This window comes from Asterias amurensis, chromosome 4 (assembly GCF_032118995.1).
Source record: "Asterias amurensis chromosome 4, ASM3211899v1".
NCBI classification, from domain to species: Eukaryota; Metazoa; Echinodermata; class Asteroidea; order Forcipulatida; family Asteriidae; genus Asterias; species Asterias amurensis.
The window spans coordinates 2,905,999-2,923,293 of record NC_092651.1 but is presented as its reverse complement, the minus strand read 5'-3'; the positions used below and the strand labels follow the sequence as shown (position 1 = coordinate 2,923,293).

General features: G+C 37.7%; 1 protein-coding gene across 4 annotated transcripts in view; it reads right to left on the bottom strand.

The window, feature by feature from the left end:
* LOC139936067 (exosome complex exonuclease RRP44-like) overlaps positions 1–17,295 on the bottom strand; it is a 201,398-nt gene that overhangs the window by 71,184 nt on the left and 112,919 nt on the right. For 3 of the 4 annotated variants that reach the window (XM_071930789.1, XM_071930788.1, XM_071930790.1), the window contains 7 exons: positions 8,892–8,954; positions 7,729–7,823; positions 6,287–6,474; positions 4,324–4,412; positions 2,691–2,864; positions 1,429–1,584; positions 142–264 (listed from right to left, as the gene is read on the bottom strand). In XM_071930789.1, the coding sequence (XP_071786890.1) occupies positions 142–264; positions 1,429–1,584; positions 2,691–2,864; positions 4,324–4,412; positions 6,287–6,474; positions 7,729–7,823; positions 8,892–8,954 (888 nt within the window). Of the gene's footprint in view, positions 1–141; positions 265–1,428; positions 1,585–2,690; positions 2,865–4,323; positions 4,413–6,286; positions 6,475–7,728; positions 7,824–8,891; positions 8,955–10,799; positions 11,153–17,295 lie in introns of those variants that run through there. The other variant, XM_071930787.1, reaches the window with a different exon arrangement.

Below are 17,295 nucleotides of genomic sequence, written 5' to 3'. Positions count from 1 at the left end.
TTTATTGCACTTTTCATTATAACATCTTGAGTTTGGACTTCTTTATTGCATCTTCTGTAGAGGCTTTGTAACCTTGGGAAAAAGACGCCCCTTATAAATGCTGATATGTATGTATGTATGTATGTATAATAACAAACTTACCCCAGTATTATTTGATGGCTGAAGTACACCACAATAGGGTCTCCAGTTACGCTTTACAATACCAACAATCTTCCCAGTTGGACGAGAGTTTTCAGGTTGGCTCGACCCTGATAGTTCATCACCCTGAAAGCAAAATGATTCCATTATATTTCGATAAACAAAATAAATAATACAATACAACTAAGAGCAAGTGTGCACCATGGTAAACTTAAAGGCAGTGGACACTATTGGTAATTACTCAAAATAATTATCACCATAAAGTCTCACTTGGTAACGAGTAATGGGGAGCTGTTGATAGTATAAAACACTGTGAGAAACGGCTCCCTCTGAAGTGACGTAGTTTTCGAGAAAGAAGTAATTTTCCATGCATTTGATTTCATGACTTCAAGTCTAGAATTTGAGGTCTCAAAATCAAGCATCTGAAAGCACACAACTTCGTGTGACAAGGGTGTTTTTTTCTTTCATAGTTATCTCGCAACTCCAACGACCAATCAAGCTAAAATTTTCACAGATGTTGAGAAGACTGGTCTTTGACAATTACCAATAGTGTCCAATGTCTTTAAGGTTTTCATTGAGTTCAAACCAACAGTTCTTTTCAGAACTACCCAAACTCATTTAGAGATAGTCATTGCTTGGTGTTACCGCAAACCTTTCCATATCGTATTTCCACAATGCAATGTTTCAAATCCTATTTAAACTTAAGGTCGACTATTTTGACTCGAACCAAGGCTGGTCGACCATTGGTCGACAAATGGTCGACTATTTAAAACCAGCCTGAGGACCATGGTTTCGTCAGTGGTCCAAACGACAAGTTCCATTCTAACACGTGTAAAGCGCAAAGAGGGCGGCCATGGTACCGACAGTTGACTAGACTTCTAAACAAGTCGTTCAAGTGAGTGCATCACTGCGCATGTACATTGCTGGTCAGAAGTCGACTACATGTGCGCACTCAAACTTGCTCTAAATTCATAAGTCCGTCAATCGGCATGACCGGGGCCCAATTTCATGGCTCTGCAAACCCCTGAATTCTGCGGTTCTGATCATGATTCCCTCCTTACGTGCAACAAGCGCCGAATTTCTGCGCTAGCCTTATAAGCGTAGACTGCCTAGTAACGCGGAGTATGCACACGCAGAAGCCAAAATCGCTGCTAACCTGTGAAATACGCTTGCCGAAAGCACAGAATTCCCTGCTTCCTTAAGTGCCGATTCTGTGCTTATGGTTAGCAGAGCCATGAAATTGGGCCATGTTATGGTCTACTTTGAAAATAAAAAAAAGGTAATACTTACTTCTTCTAAATCCTTCTCAGCATCTTCCTCTTTGTTAGCGTTGTCAACGGCAACGACAGATGATGGGCAGGTCCACTGGTGTTTTGGTAATATCACTATAGCTACTATGTCATCGTTCACAGCTCGATTCTGATTGGCTAAACCCTTGATGAATATCTATTAACAAAAAGTAATAGAAAAAAAGTTAAATAAACTTCACTGCAGTTAAAGGGAAGGTACACGTTTGGTAATTGTCAAAGACCAGTGTTCTCACTTGCTGTATCCCATCATAACCATAAATTAACAAGCCTGTGAACATTTTGGCTCAATTGGTCATCCAAGTTGCGAGAAAATGATGAAAGAAAAAACACCCTTGTTGGATGAATTTGTGTGTGCTTTCAGATAAGAATAAAAGACTTTGAATTAGTGAGAAATTACCTCTTACGTTACTTCAGAGGGAGTCGTTTCCCACAATGTTTTATACTATCAACAGCTCTCCAATGCGTGTTACCAAGTCAGTTTTTAAGTTAATATTTGTTATGAGTAATTACCAAACGTGTACCTTCCCTTTAATGAAGAGTTAAATAAAGAAATTACATCCCGGAATGTTTGTCAAAATCAGTATTGAGAAACAAGCCAAAACTGTCAAAACAAAATATATATTCTTTTTTAAGGCCAACTTTTGGATGTACTTTCAATAAACAACTCAAAATTTGTTAGCCGTTTTTATTTAGTTTTATTCTCAATTGCATTTCTTGGTGTTTCCACTTTCACATTCCTAGTTGGTATGACACTGCTCTAGAATTGCAAAGGTCAGTGGACACTATTGGTAATTACTCAAAATAATTGTTAGCATCAAACCTTACTTGGTAACGAGTAGTGGAGAGCTGTTGATAGTACAAAACATTGTGAGAAACGGCTCCCTCTGAAGTAACATAGTTTTCGAGAAAGAAGTTATTTTCCACTTAAGTGTTTGAATTTGACTTCAAGACCTTTGAATTAGATTTTGAGGTCCCGAAATCAAGCATCTGAAATTCCACAACTTTGTGTGACAAGGGTGTTTTTTTCTTTCATTAATCTTTCGCAACTCCGATGACCAACTGAGTTCAAATGTTCACAGGTTTGTTATTTTGTGCGTATGTTAAGATAAACCAAGTGAGAAGACTGGTCTTTGACAATAACAAATACTGTCCAGTGTCATTAACAAAGACTAGTGGAGCCATTGTAAAGTAAACGCTTTTACTACTAAAGGAACATTTTGAGTCAAATTTCTGCATACTTACCATCTGTTCTTCACCATGTATACTGACAAAGCCCTCCCTGAAGTTTTCTGTGCTAGCGTGGAAAGTTCCCTGCTTGATCTTTTTGTTCTTGATGGCTGTTTGAAGCTGAGTGGATGACATGTGTTCAGGGAATAGAACCTTACGTCCACCATCAGAACTTATGTCACTATCCTTCTACAACGAGGAAGGGGAAAAAAGGAGTTACATGTAACAAGTATGGACTATTAGTTTGTATAGACCATGTGAACTTTGTTTACAATTATTGTGACCTTGTACATTCTTTGGGAATTCTGGCAGGCAAAATACCGCAAAGGTCATAAAGGAAAATTTACATTTTTGTGTCATAATTTCCACATAAATCCAAGAATTATGAAAGTAAAAGTTGGACAAGTTTTTAGATGTGCCCCCTTTCATCATATCAAAAGTTGATAATCTCCACAGTGCAATCTCCATAAAATGTAAGACTTTATGTTTTCTTATATTAGGCTGTGTACAACATGTGATGTCACAGGTCACATCGTCTATAGCTAAGATAGTTTAAAATTGCCAATTGTTTTCACTAACTATTTTTCATGAATTCACATTATGAATTAAGTTGGAATAGGTTTGATGTCATAGGCAGGGCTCACCCTGGTCAGCCCCAAGTGCCCCATTGGGGAATGGTTCACTTGGGGGCTGATAGAAGTGCATGACATCACAATGAAAAACTTCCTCAATGGACAACATTTTGTTTGTAAATCAGCGGGATATTTTCACAGGGTTTGACACTTATTTTCACCTTTAAATCGACGACTTTGTGAGCAGTGAGTATTCTTTCATTTGAAGACGGGTACTTTTGTGTTACTGTGGATTTGTAAATTCATTCATTATTTTCTGGTCTTTTCGTGAATCCACAGTAACACTTTTACACGTCATGCACAAAGAATGTAGTTCCAGTCAGCTGTCCCAAGATGCATTAGTTTTAATTCTGAGGGAAGTTGGCGTTTGATTAGGTCATGTCAGGGGCTAACTCTCATGAGCACATCGTGGGTTCAAGCAAATAGTATGCATCCTGTGTTGTCTTAAACAAGTATAGAGTATTATCGCTGAGTGTCATGGCCGAGTGGTTAAGAGCATCAAATTCAAGTTGTGGTGCTAAGTCACCGGAGTGTGGGTTCGAATCCCGGTTGTGACACTTGTGTCCTTGAGCAAGATACTCTACTATAATTACTTCAGTTCACCCAGGGGTATAAATGGGTACCTGCGAGGGTACGGGTTGGTATTGTGAATGAAAAAGCCTTTGGAGCGATATAAACTGTTGCCCAGGTTGTATGCTCCCAAGGGAGCTGAGAAACATTAACAGGGATGTTATGTAATTGGCCCTATGACCAGACGTCGATTTCACAAAACTCTTCCTAACTTAAGATTAATCTTAGGACTTAGGACGAGTCCCAACCCTGCACTGTAGCATGCAGACCTTAAGATTAATCCTAAGTTAGGACGAGTTACTCGTCCTAACTCAAGATAAGACAAGTCATAATAACTCTTTGTGAAATCCACCCCAGGGCACTTATGTAAAGCGCATTGATCCGGTTATTGTGAAATGCGCTATATAAGAATTTGTTATTATTATTATTATTATTTGATTCTTTACCTGTTTTCTATCCTTCTCAGCATTAGCAAGTTGAGCTAGCCTGTCTACCAGCTCTGGCTTGGCAGTAAGTGACTTCACATAATCATGAACTGCAACAAATATTGAATAATAAGGTTACTTAAAGACACTAGACACTATTGTACATGTAATTGTCAAAGACCAGTCTTCACAGTTGGTGTATCTCAACATTTGCATAAAATAACAAACCTGTGAAAATTTGAGCTCAATCGGTCGTCGAAGTTGCGAGATATTCATGAAAGGAAACAACACCCTTGTCGCACCATGGTCACACGAAGTTGTGTGCTTTCAGATGCTTGATTTCTAGACCTCAAATTCTAAATATGAGGTCTCAAAATCAAATTCGTGAAAAATTATTTCTTTCTTCAAAACTATGTCACTTCAAAGGGAGCTGTTTCTCACAATGTTTTATACTTTTAATGTCTAAGCATCTGAAAGCACAGTGACAAGGGTGTTTTTTCTTTCATAGTATTCTCGCACTGGACAAGTCCGGCTGCCATGTGTTTTTCAATTCAAGTCACTGTGTAGTATTTTTCACAGAAAGAAATTAAGTTTAAATGTTGACTTTCAGTCAGTTCCATTGAGTAAAAAAATACTAACCCATGTGACATTTATGAGATAGATCATCTCTTAGTGCTTGTTCAACTGAAATTTGTTTTTACAATTTTATATTTGTAAGTAGGATTTGAAACTTTGCATGTGGGAAATGTGATATGGAAAGGTTTGCGGTAACACCATGTCATGACTATCTCTAATGAGTTGGGGTCATTATACACTTTCGGTACAGAAAAAAATAAAAGTTCACAGATTTGCAAATAACTTACAGGGTTTACAGAAGTGGTGAAAGATTTCTCTTGAAATATTATACCATGAAATGCTTTACTTTTTGAGAAAACAATTAAAACAATATCAATTCTCGATAGCGAGAATTACGGATTTATTTTAAACACATGTCATGACATGGCAAAATGCGCGGTTACAAGGATGGGTTTTCCGTTATTTTCTCCCGACTCGGATGACCAAATGAGCCTAAATTTTCACAGGTTTTTTATTTTGTATACAAGTTGTGATACACGAAGTGTGGGCCTTGGACAATACTGTTTACCGAAAGGGTCCATGGCTTTAAGTCAATTCCGTTGTGTACAAAAATACTAACCCATGTGACAATTATGGGATAGATCATCTCTCAGTGCTTGTTCAACTGAAATTTGTTTTTACAATTTGAAGTTTGTAAGTAGGATTTGAAACTTTGCATGGTGGAAATGTGATATAGAAAGGTTTGCGGTACCACCATGTAATGACTATCTCTAATGAGTTGGGGTGGTTCTAAAAAGAACCATTGGTCTGGTTTCAACTCGACGTTTCGGATTAGTATGCTCTGATCGTCTTCTGGATAACAGCTTTCTCAAGAAGACGATCGGAGCTTTTTGATCAAAGCATTGAGGAAGCTCTTTCTCATAAATATTCTGGTCAAGTGAAATAAATTCTGATCAAGTAAACATTTTTAACTACAAGCCCTGTGGTCTTGTGGAATTTTACCCCAAATTGGAGCCCTGTGTTTTAAAAGACAGTAGACACTATTGGTAATTGTCAAAGACCAGTCTTCTCACTTGGTGTATCTCAACATATGCATTAAATAAAACACCTTTGAAAATTTGAGCTCAATTGGTCGTCGAAAGTTGCTAGATAATAACGAAAGAAAAAACACCCTTGTCACATGAAGTTGTGTGAAGATGGTTGATTTCGAGACCTCAAATTCTAAACATGAGGTCTTGAAATGAAATTCGTGGTAAATTACTTCTTTCTCGAAAACTATATCACTACAGAGGGAGCAGTTTCTCACAAAGTTTTATACTATCAACCTCTCCCCATTACTCGTTACCAAGAAAGGTTTCATGCTAATGAAAGTTGATTGAAGTTGATTGTCTACTATGACTGAGCTTACCTGTATAAGCCAACAGACCTTCTTCCAAGGCTTTGTCTCTATTGGCCTTGTCATTTGACAACAAGACTACAGAAACAGGTTTCTTCCCTTGTTGGAGATGATCTTGGTACCATTTGGCTGCATTTCTTATCAAACGGTCGCTGTAATCGTTCGCAGTTTCGCCAGGTTTTCTTTCAGAGTACGTTGCCCTACAACAACAAACGAAACATGAAAATTAAAATTATTGACATTTTGTCTAGACAGTGTTGTAGCCAGGGTGGACGGCGGTGGGCCCAGAACTTTCAACTTTTGCCCAGCACACTACAAAATACACTGTGCTGCCAACACAGATTTTTTTTTTTTTTTTTCATATTTTGTTTTATGCAAGTCGCCAGACACACAAGGCCTGAAGGTCACTTCAGATTTGTAGAATAAATTACAATATGTCTACTTAGCAATGATCTCAGACACAGCTGGTGATAAGAAGTCGTATTATTGCATCAACTCAAATCCAACACTAATCATCATCGCCTCTCCTTCTTACCCAGTGCAATTTCTTATTTTAACAACAATTTTATTAGATGACTTGCTTCGTACTTTAAAATCCATGTCACCTATGGCCTATCCCTCGTTCCTGTTTTGTCTTTCCGTGTATTGTTTTTTGTACATTTTTGTTGCTGTAATTTACAGGTTTTTTTAGTCTGTATAATACCCTTTTACCTGTCTAGGCGTCTTAGGGTTAGTGAAATTGTATCTTTTCATCTACCATTTGTCTACATGTAGTACAAATACCTTGTTAGTTTGGTATTTTTTATTGATGATCAACTTAAACTGAAATAAATAATTTTTGGCAAGGCCATGCAACAGATCTTTTTCATTCAAAAGTTAAAACTACGACACTCTCTTTGATCCCTTGACTGTTCTATTTTCCTAACTTCGGGAAAATAGAATACTCTGGGGATCACCTCCAGCGTCATGGTTATAGCACATCAACATTTGTATATTAGTACAGACAGTAGAGAGGTTTCGCAAGTGTACGGATACAGATACAGATACCGACACGTTGACACTTTGTGTGTTCACGTGACACGTGTCTGCGACTATCGTATTTTGCAAACACGTTAGCAACGGATACAGGAGCTCATACACTTTGTAGAAAAAACGGATACTGTTTTACAGACGTTTAGTTGTCTTTTTGTCCCAGATCAAAAACATTTCTCACGGAATCGCTTTCACTGGTATCATGCTTGATATCGATAGAAATTGTTTAGTCATTTGCAAGCAAAACAATCAAAAAATGCAGTGTATAAAACACAGGGTCTCTATTACTCATGCTTGTCCGGAAAAACACTCATGAAAGCAATTCCAACAAGCGGCTGACCTGAATGGATACGGTAAATTATCATATTCGTATCTGTATCTGTATCCGCATGCTTGCGAAACCTCTTTATTTGCTCCCTTACCTGTGGTGTTCATTTGTAAAGACGTAGAATTTCTTGTCTTTATTTGCAACAAGGTCTCGTGTCCTCTTATGAACAGGAAGATTGCGGTGTTTGGCCTGTGATAAAGGAATATTAATAATAAAAATTATAGTATGATAATAACAATAATATCTAAGGGGCCATTCAAAATAGTCAATGTTAACAAATTTCATTTTTTTTTCGAAATTGTGGGCGGGTGGGTCAAAAGAAATAACTGAAAATCGTAAATCATTTATTTTTAATTTTTCTACATGATATAGTTAAAGCCATCGGACCCTTTTGGTTCAGAAAAAAAAAAAATGTTCACAGATTTACAAATAACTTACAGGGTTTACAGAAGGCAATGGTGAAAGACTTCTCTTGAAATATTATTCCATGAAATGCTTTACTTTTTAAGAAAACAGCAAAACAATATAACTTCTCGTTAACAAGAAGTACAGATTTATATCAAACACATGTCATGACACGGCGAAACGCGCGGAAACAAGGGTGGGTTTTTCCGTTATTTTCTCCCGACTCTGATGGCCGATTGAGCCTAAATTTTCACAGGTTTGTCATTTGATATAGAAGTTGTGGTACACAAAGTGTGGGCCTTGGACAACACTGTTTACCGAAAGGGTCCAATGGCTTTAAGAAGGCTGCTCGATCTGCTTTATGTTGGAGTCCTTTGACCTGATAAATCTGAGGCATCTTTTGAGGCATTACTTTGTTCTTAGTTTATACAGTATTTTGTGTGGTAAATCAACATATTTAAAAATAAAAATTTGGGGTGGATGGGTGGGTCAAAACATTTTGAAATTTTTTTTTTGTTTGAACATGACTATTATGAATGGCTAAGTCTTATTTAGCACACGTATCTACCAAACAAGGTACTCAAGGCGCTGAGTATATATACAAACTTCCAGAAAGATAGGTTATTGCAGTGACGAATTCTGGGAGTATACAGCCTCTGCCACCACAAGAACCATCTCTGCCCTCACAGGTACCCATTTACCCCTGGGTGGAGAGAAGCAATTTGGCTCAGGGACCCAAGTGTCACGACCGGGATTCGAACCCACACTCTGCTGAACGGAAACACCACAGCTTGAGTTCGGTGCTCTTATTCGCTCGGCAACGACACCCCATTTATGCTTATTGGGAATTACCTCTTGCTGTACCGTCTGTAGAAGGATAACATTCTTGATAATGTTGTCTTCTAATATGTCAATCTAATCACAAAAAGACACAAATCATTATTAGAAACAGTCATTAAAAATAATACCAGACTGATGAAATTATTTTGATTTTTGAGTATGAGTCACCTAGCAATATCAAGAGGCCACACATGCCTTTAAAGGCAGTTGGATACTATTGGTAATTATTAAAAATAATTATTATCATTTATAAAACATTTCTTGGTAACGAGTATCGGGAGAGGTTGATAGTATAAAACATTGTAAGAAATGGCTCCCTCTAAAGTATGGTAGTTTTTGAGAAAGAAGTAATTTTCAGTGTATTTGATTTCTAGACTTCAGACTTCAGAGCTCTCGAAATCAAGCATCTGAAAGCACACAACTTGGTGTGACCATGGTGCGACAAGGGTGTTTTTTTTTCTTCATTAATATCTCACAACTTCGACGATCGATTGAGCTCAAATTTTTACAGTTTTTTATTATAAGATGCATATGTTGAGATACACAAAGTGAGAAGACTGGTCTTTGACAATGACCAATAGTGTCCAATGTCTTTAATCGCAGGAAAACAAACCAATAGTGAGTACAATTTAAACTTAAGTTCATATTTGTTTTTACTATTAATGCGTTATTCTCTAAATATGTAGGTCTAATTTAAGTTTAGTGCTACTAGGGGTCCTACTACTTGCCGTCAACTCACCGTCAACTCCTCCAATAAACCGTTAAAACCCACAAAAGAAGCATAGAACTGTAAAGTATTAGCCAACAGAGAATTCTCATATGTTTTAGGTTACATTTCGGAATAAAAATTGAGTTTTTTTCTCGTTAAAACATTATCTCGTCGGCCGCCATCTTGCTATTTTACACAGCTTGCACAACATGGCAACAGAGGGCGCTTTTCCTGCAAATGGGTTAGTCTTGGCCCAAGATGTGAATGGTTGGTACTATGTATTTATCAACACAAGATCGTTAACTTATGGTAAAAGAAATTTTACCGAAAAACCATAGGCAGGGGTCGAAATTGCCACTAGCCCGCTAGCCCGCGACTACCAGATTTTCAGCCGGGCTACTGATTTTTCCAGTTTGATAGCCCAACGGGCTAGTGGAAAAATAATGCAAAAATCATCATCACAAACAATAAAGAACTATGTTATTGGTGTATTGTAAAGTTTGAGCCGTGACGCGAGACATAATGTATCTTTCGGGCTACCAAAATCTAATCAGGGCTACTAAAAATTATTGGTCACTAGCCCTGCTGACTACCATGGAAATACACTTAATTTCGACCACTGATAGGAAATAATATAGTTTAGTCCAGAATTAACACTTCCATGGCCCATTTATAAATTTTTGATGTACATTTTATGAGTTGACGGCGAGTTGACAGCAAATAGTAGGACCGAGTACTAGTAGTAGTACTCGTAGTACTGTACCGTGTAGGCGTAGATTAGTAATAGTAGAGTGAAAACTGAAACACTGAAATTGTGGTGGCAGTAATCTTCCCTTACCCTTTTATGGAGGCAAAATCTATTCTCACACAAAAAAAACCCCAGATAATTATAACATGATAAGGCATAAACTTTGTTTATATTCCATGAGTAAAATGACAAGTGAGTGGTGAGAATTATGGTCAGTTGTTGAACGACAAAGATTGCGCGGTTCGAAGTTTGCGCCCAAGACATCCTGCGCAAATTATACAAGGCCTCAAAGTTTGCAAGTAAATAAAATAGGCACACCGCGCTGATTAAACAAAATGTCCGTCCACTTTCAAAGATTGCGCACAACACAGTGAACGTGATCAGATCAGTGCCGTGGTGAATTTCGAGGTGATGTTGTTGCTCATTGTTCGATAAAAAAAATGCAATAAAAATCAGAATTTACCTGGTGTAAAAGCACGTTGGTATCAGGCAGGATATAGTGCGGAAAGTTACACAATGTACTGTCTATGTGCGGTTCACGTTGCAAAATTGGCGACTCCTGTTGACAAAGTTCACATAATTCTGATCCACACCAAATGTCATCGCGAAGATAGTGCTCTCGCACTATCTTTATCACAGCTCCTCTTTTCGTCTTTTTCACAAAACTCTTGGACGTCAGCATTGTTCAGCTGAATAAGAAAAACGTCTAGATTTGACAGCACCAACACAATGTATTTGCAAGGAGTTAAAACCCCATTTTTTGTCGAGCTAAGTCAGCTTCAATGTGTGATGTTTTCACATGCGTTTACGTCGTGTTCGTTGAAATTTATTTGTTAGTGGTCTAGCAAAGTAGCGCCCTCAAGAGGTGGTAGGCTAGGTATCGTTTGACTGGGCCCAATTTCATGGAGCTGCTAAGCACGAACATTTGCTTAGCATGAAGTTTCTTCCTTGATAAAAGTTGGATTACCAACCAAATTTCCATTTGTTGAATAATGCTTGTTACTGGTATTCAACTGTTGTCCAGAAAATCACGTAGAAATTTGGTAGGTAATCCTGTTTTAATCAAGGCAAAAATATCATCATGCTAAGCAAATTGTTGTGCTTAGCAGCTCTATGAAATTGGGCCCTGCGTCCCGTCTTTATCCATGACGATAAAGGCAGTGGTTTTACAGACCAGTGTTTTCATCGGATACAATGATTATAATGATTGGATAAATTAATATGCAGTGACGTAAGCTTTCGTATCTGTGTTTTGACTGGTCCGAGGTTTTCGGCCGCTGCACTTTCGGCGGTCGTCTGCTTCTAGCAGAAAAGAATACTTAGACTATACAAGCTAAAAGATAATTTTCACAAGTTTGATGTTACATTTCGATTATAAAAACTGATGTTTTTTTTTCTCGTGGAAAAATGAATATGTAGGCCTAAGAAGCCGTCGGCCGTCATCTTGCTTTTTACAGTTACAGCATCAGATATCCCCACACAACATGAACAAAATGTTAAGTGGGGTTCTTTTGAATTTGTCTTTAAAAGGACGGGAGACAGTAAACATTTGCTTCTCCTTTTTTCTATATGTTAATGCAACATTTAGTATTATTGTTCAATCACTAAACTATTAAGTTCTCATTTGAATAAGTTATGAATGGCGGGTATTGACCCAAGACACTCAGGGATCAGTTTACACCAAAAAAGTTGGTTACGGTCCCTATGTGGACACGGTCCCTCGCAGCTAATGAAAGTGTCAAATACTGAACAAAAAGGGCCAGGCAATAGCCCTTTCAAATATGATTATATATAATAAAAAATAGTTCAAGCCTTTATGAAAATAAAATATATATATATATATATTTACACTTATTCTTTTGTTCATGGAATTTAAAATTTAAAGGCAAGCTGAACTGTACAATATTTTTGTATGCAGTTAATTTTCAAAGTTGGTACAATGGCGCTAGTTTCTTCCATTTTGTGTTATTATATCCAAGCCTGCCAAGGTGCCTTTCTGTACTATTTGCAGTGATCTACATATCTATGGGAAGCACAGACTACCTAGACGGAACTGGCAAACACACTATTGTTTAGAAACAATACTTGGTCACTAGATTGCGTTCACAATGAACCAAGGCATATCAGATCCTAGGCAAACCCTTAGGGTTACATGTTGCTGTACGATTTCGGAATTCTATAGATTGAGTACTGCATCACCATGCCAACTAAAACCACCCTTTGTTAGCATTATATAACAGACCAGTCCAGTACAATGCTAAGTTCAGGCAACCTTTACCCATATCCAAATGTTTTTTGTTACGGTCCCTGTGTGAACACGGTCCCTCGCAGCACATGAAAGTGTCAAATACTGAACCAAAAAGTGCCGGACAATATTCCTTTCATATTGGTTTGGTAAATTTGGTATCGGATAAAACAAAAAAGTTATGTCACACGAGTTAAGTTCTTTCTTAAACTAGACTGCCAACGCATTTTATGAAGGCTCCACTGGCAGTGGTTTACATAGATGGACGGTATTGACTGGTTGACAGGGACACGTTGTGGTATCTTTCTACACTGGCAAGCACACCATTGTTATTAACAATGAACCAAAGCATAGCGGCCAGACCATCTAACACAAAGGTTTACTTGTTGAAGTATAGGACATGCGGTTTGAGAATAACGGTGATTAAGTTTTGCTTAACCATGACAACCGAAGCCATCCATTGTATTCTTATATAATTCCCATCGCATAGACTAGTAGGTGTAGGCCTAACCATTTGATGTGAGAACCAGGAAAAGATACATGTAGTGAATTCGTTTCAGCAATCTTTAAAGTTGTTGCTTACGGTCCCTACGTGAACACGGTCCCTTACATCAGTAGCGTGACGTCACATAAATAGTTTAATGTCCGGCCATTTTCCTTACAACCAAAAGTTTGATAAGGTGTTTAGAAATAAGCACTTGAGTAAAGCATACAATTTATTAATCCAACGAAAAAAACACAACAAGCTCACAAAGTATAAAACAAAATGTAGATCTTAGCTTACAAAATGCTGGAAATATATGATCTTGTCATGAAATTTTAATTGCGGATTTAAAAAAATGAATTCATGCTGATTTTTGTTCGTTTACTGAAAAAGTAACTGAAAAAGGAAATAGTTATTTCATAATTATTAATTATGCAATTAATTTCTAAAGATTTTATCAATGGACACTGTTTTTTGTTTTGTTTTTTGCGTTATTCTACCCAAGCCTGCCAATGTGCCTTTTCGTACATTTGGCAGTTTTCTACATATCTATGGGATGGCAAGACTAGGTAAAAGGATTTGGCAACCACACCATTGTTTAGAAACAATACTTCGTTCACAATGAACCAAGGCACATCAGATCCTAGGTAAACCCATTGGGTTACATGTTGCTGTACGATTTCGGAATTCTATAGATTGAGTACTGCATCACCATGCCAACTAAAACCATCCTTTGTTAGCATTATATAACAAATTAAGACCAGTACAATGCTAAGTTCAGGCAACCTTTAATCATATCCAAATAAGTTTGTTACGGTCCCTGTGTGAACACGGTCCCTCGCAGCACATGAAAGTGTCAAATACTGGACCAAAAAGGGCCAGGCAATATCCCTTTCATATGGGTTTGGGTAAATTTTTGTATCGGATAAAACAACAAAATTATGTCACAAGAGTTAAGTTCTTTCTTAAACTAGATTGCCAACGCATTTCATGAAGGCTCCACTGGCAATGGTTTACAGATGGGCAGTATTGACTGCTTGTCAGGGACACTTTGTGGTATCTTTCTACACTGGCAAGCGCACCGTTGTTGTTAACAATGAACCAAAGCATAGCGGCCAGACCATCTACAGAAAGGTTAAAGTACAGGACATGCGGTTTGGGAATAACGGTGATTAAGTTTTGCTTCACCATGACAACCGAAGCCATGTATTGTATTCTTATATAATTCCAATCGCATAGACCAGTAGGTGTAGACCTAACCATTTGATGTGAGAACCAGGAAAAGATACATGTAGTGAATACGTTTCAGCAATCTTTAAAGTTGTTACTTACGGTCCCTACGTGAACACGGTCCCTCACAGCAGTAGCGTGACGTCACATGAATACTTCAATGTCCGGTCATTTTCCTTACAACCACAAGTTGGATAAGGTTCATTCCACGGGGAAAAAACTATGTAAAACTTTATTTGAAGCTTTCATATAAGTAAACACTTGAGTTTGGCATTATTTATTAATCCAGCTTTTTTCATTTTTTAATATGCACATCAGATCCTAGGCAAAACCATAGGGTTACATGTTGCTGTACGATTTCGGAATTCTATAGATTGAGTACTGCAACACCATGCCAACTAAAACCATCCTTTGTTAGCATTATATAACAGACCAGACCAGTACAATGCTAAGTTCGGGCAATTTCTAATCATGTCCAAAAAAGTTTGTTGTACCGTCCCTATATGTGAACACGGTCCCTCGCAGCAAACGGAAGTGTCAAATATCGAACAAAAATGGGTCAGGCAATATACCTTTCATATAGGTTTAGATACATTTATTTCGTATTATTACAAAACGTTGTTCAAGCTTTTAAGAATAAGAAGAAAATAACAAATTGAACGTTATCATTTTGTTCATGAAATTTGATATTAACAGAAAAGTTGTGTCACAAGAGTTAAGTTCTTTCTTAAACTAGACTGCCAACGCATTTTATGAAGGCTCCACTGGCAGTGGTTATAGATGGGCAGTATTGACTGGTTGGCAGGGACACTTTTTGGTATCTTTCCACAACTGGCAAGCACACCATTGTTTATAGGATTTGAGCCATTGTTATTAACAATGAACCAACATTGTTATTAACAATGGACCAAAGCATAGCGGCCAGACCAACTAACACAAAGGTTTACTTGTTAAAGTATAGAACGTGCGGTTTGGGAATAACGGTGATTAAGTTTTGCTTAACCATGACAACCGAAGCCGTGTGTTGTGATTATATAATGGCCCACCGCTTAGACTAGTAGGTGTAGGCCTGACAATGTGATGTGAGAACCAGGAAAAGATATGTATACATGTAGTGAATAAGTTTCAGCAATCTTAAAAGTTGTCGCTTACGGTCCCTTCGTGAACACGGTCCCTTACGGCAATAGCGTGACGTCACGTGAATAGTTTAATGTCCGGTTATGACCCTTACAACCACAAGGTGGATAAGGTGTTCAGAAGTAAGCACTTGAGTAAAGCATACAATTTATTAATCCAACGAAAAGAAAAAACAAGCCAACAAAGTATAAAACAAAATGTAGATCTTAAAAATGCTTGAAATGTATAAACTAAATCTCGTCATTAAATTTTAATTACGGTTTTTTTAAAAATGAATTCTGCTGACTTTTGTTCGTTTACTGAAAAAGGAAATAATTATGGTCGATTTTATGGGTCGGATTATCTTTCTTTGGGGCAAGCCATATACCATTTCATCTGTCAACCCATAGGTTTCATGTTGGAGTTTTCAGAATTAAATACAGGCTGCATATCAATGACAGCTATATAGAACCATCCATTGTAGAAATCTCATGGTTGTATAGATGTAAGGGATTTGTGCGATTCAAATGATTCACGACAGACCAGTGCAATGCTAAGTGTCAGCAACCTTTAACCATAACCAAAATGTTTGTTACGGTCCATAAGTGAGCATGGTCACATGTTGCTGTACGATTTCGGAATTCTATAGATTGAGTACTGCATCACCATGCCAACTAAAACGATCCATTGTTAGCATTATATAACAAATTCAGACCAGTACAATGCTAGGTTCAGGCAACCTTTCATATCCAAATAAGTTTGTTACGGTCCCTATGTGAACACGGTCCCTCGCAGCAAATGAAAGTGTCAAATACTAGACCAAAAAGGGCCAGGCAATATCCCTTTCATATGGGTTTGGGTAAATTTTTGTATCGGATAAAACAAAAAAATTACGTCACAAGAGTTAAGTTCTTTCTTAAACTAGACTGCCAACGCATTTTATGAAGGCTCCACTGGCAATGGTTTACAGATGGGCAGTATTGACTGCTTGTCAGGGACACTTTGTGGTATCTTTCTACACTGGCAAGCGCACCGTTGTTGTTAACAATGAACCAAAGCATAGCGGCCAGACCATCTACAGAAAGGTTAAAGTACAGGACATGCGGTTTGGGAATAACGGTGATTAAGTTTTGCTTAACCATGACAACCGAAGCCATGTATTGTATTCTTATATAATTCCCATCGCATAGACTAGTAGGTGTAGACCTAACCATTTGATGTGAGAACCAGGAAAAGATACATGTAGTGAATTCGTTTCAGCAATCTTTAAAGTTGTTGCTTACGGTCCCTACGTGAACACGGTCCCTCACAGCAGTAGCGTGACGTCACATGAATACTTCAATGTCCGGTCATTTTCCTTACAACCACAAGTTGGATATGGTTCATTCCACGGGGAAAAAACTATGTAAAACTTTATTTGAAGCTTTCATCTAAGTAAACACTTGAGTTTGGCATTATTTATTAATCCAGCTTTTTTCATTTTTTAATATGCACATCAGATCCTAGGCAAAACCATAGGGTTACATGTTGCTGTACGATTTCGGAATTCTATAGATTGAGTACTGCATACCCCTGCCAACTAAAACCATCCTTTCTATATTATTACATAACAGACCAGACCAGTACAATTCCAAGTTATAGCCAGCTGTAACCATATCCAACAAAGTTTGTTACGGTCCCTATGTGGACACGGTCCCTCGATGCAATCTGCTTTAGAACAAAACACGCTTCTCTATAGGAATAACATTATGAGGCAATTTTTTTTAATGCTCTTTCAACAATTTTGAAAATGATTTATTTCCCTTTTCGGTGTAAACAAAGGTCATATGTGATATTTATAGATGAATGTGTTCTGTCGAGGTTAAGGGTCAAAACATCTTAGCC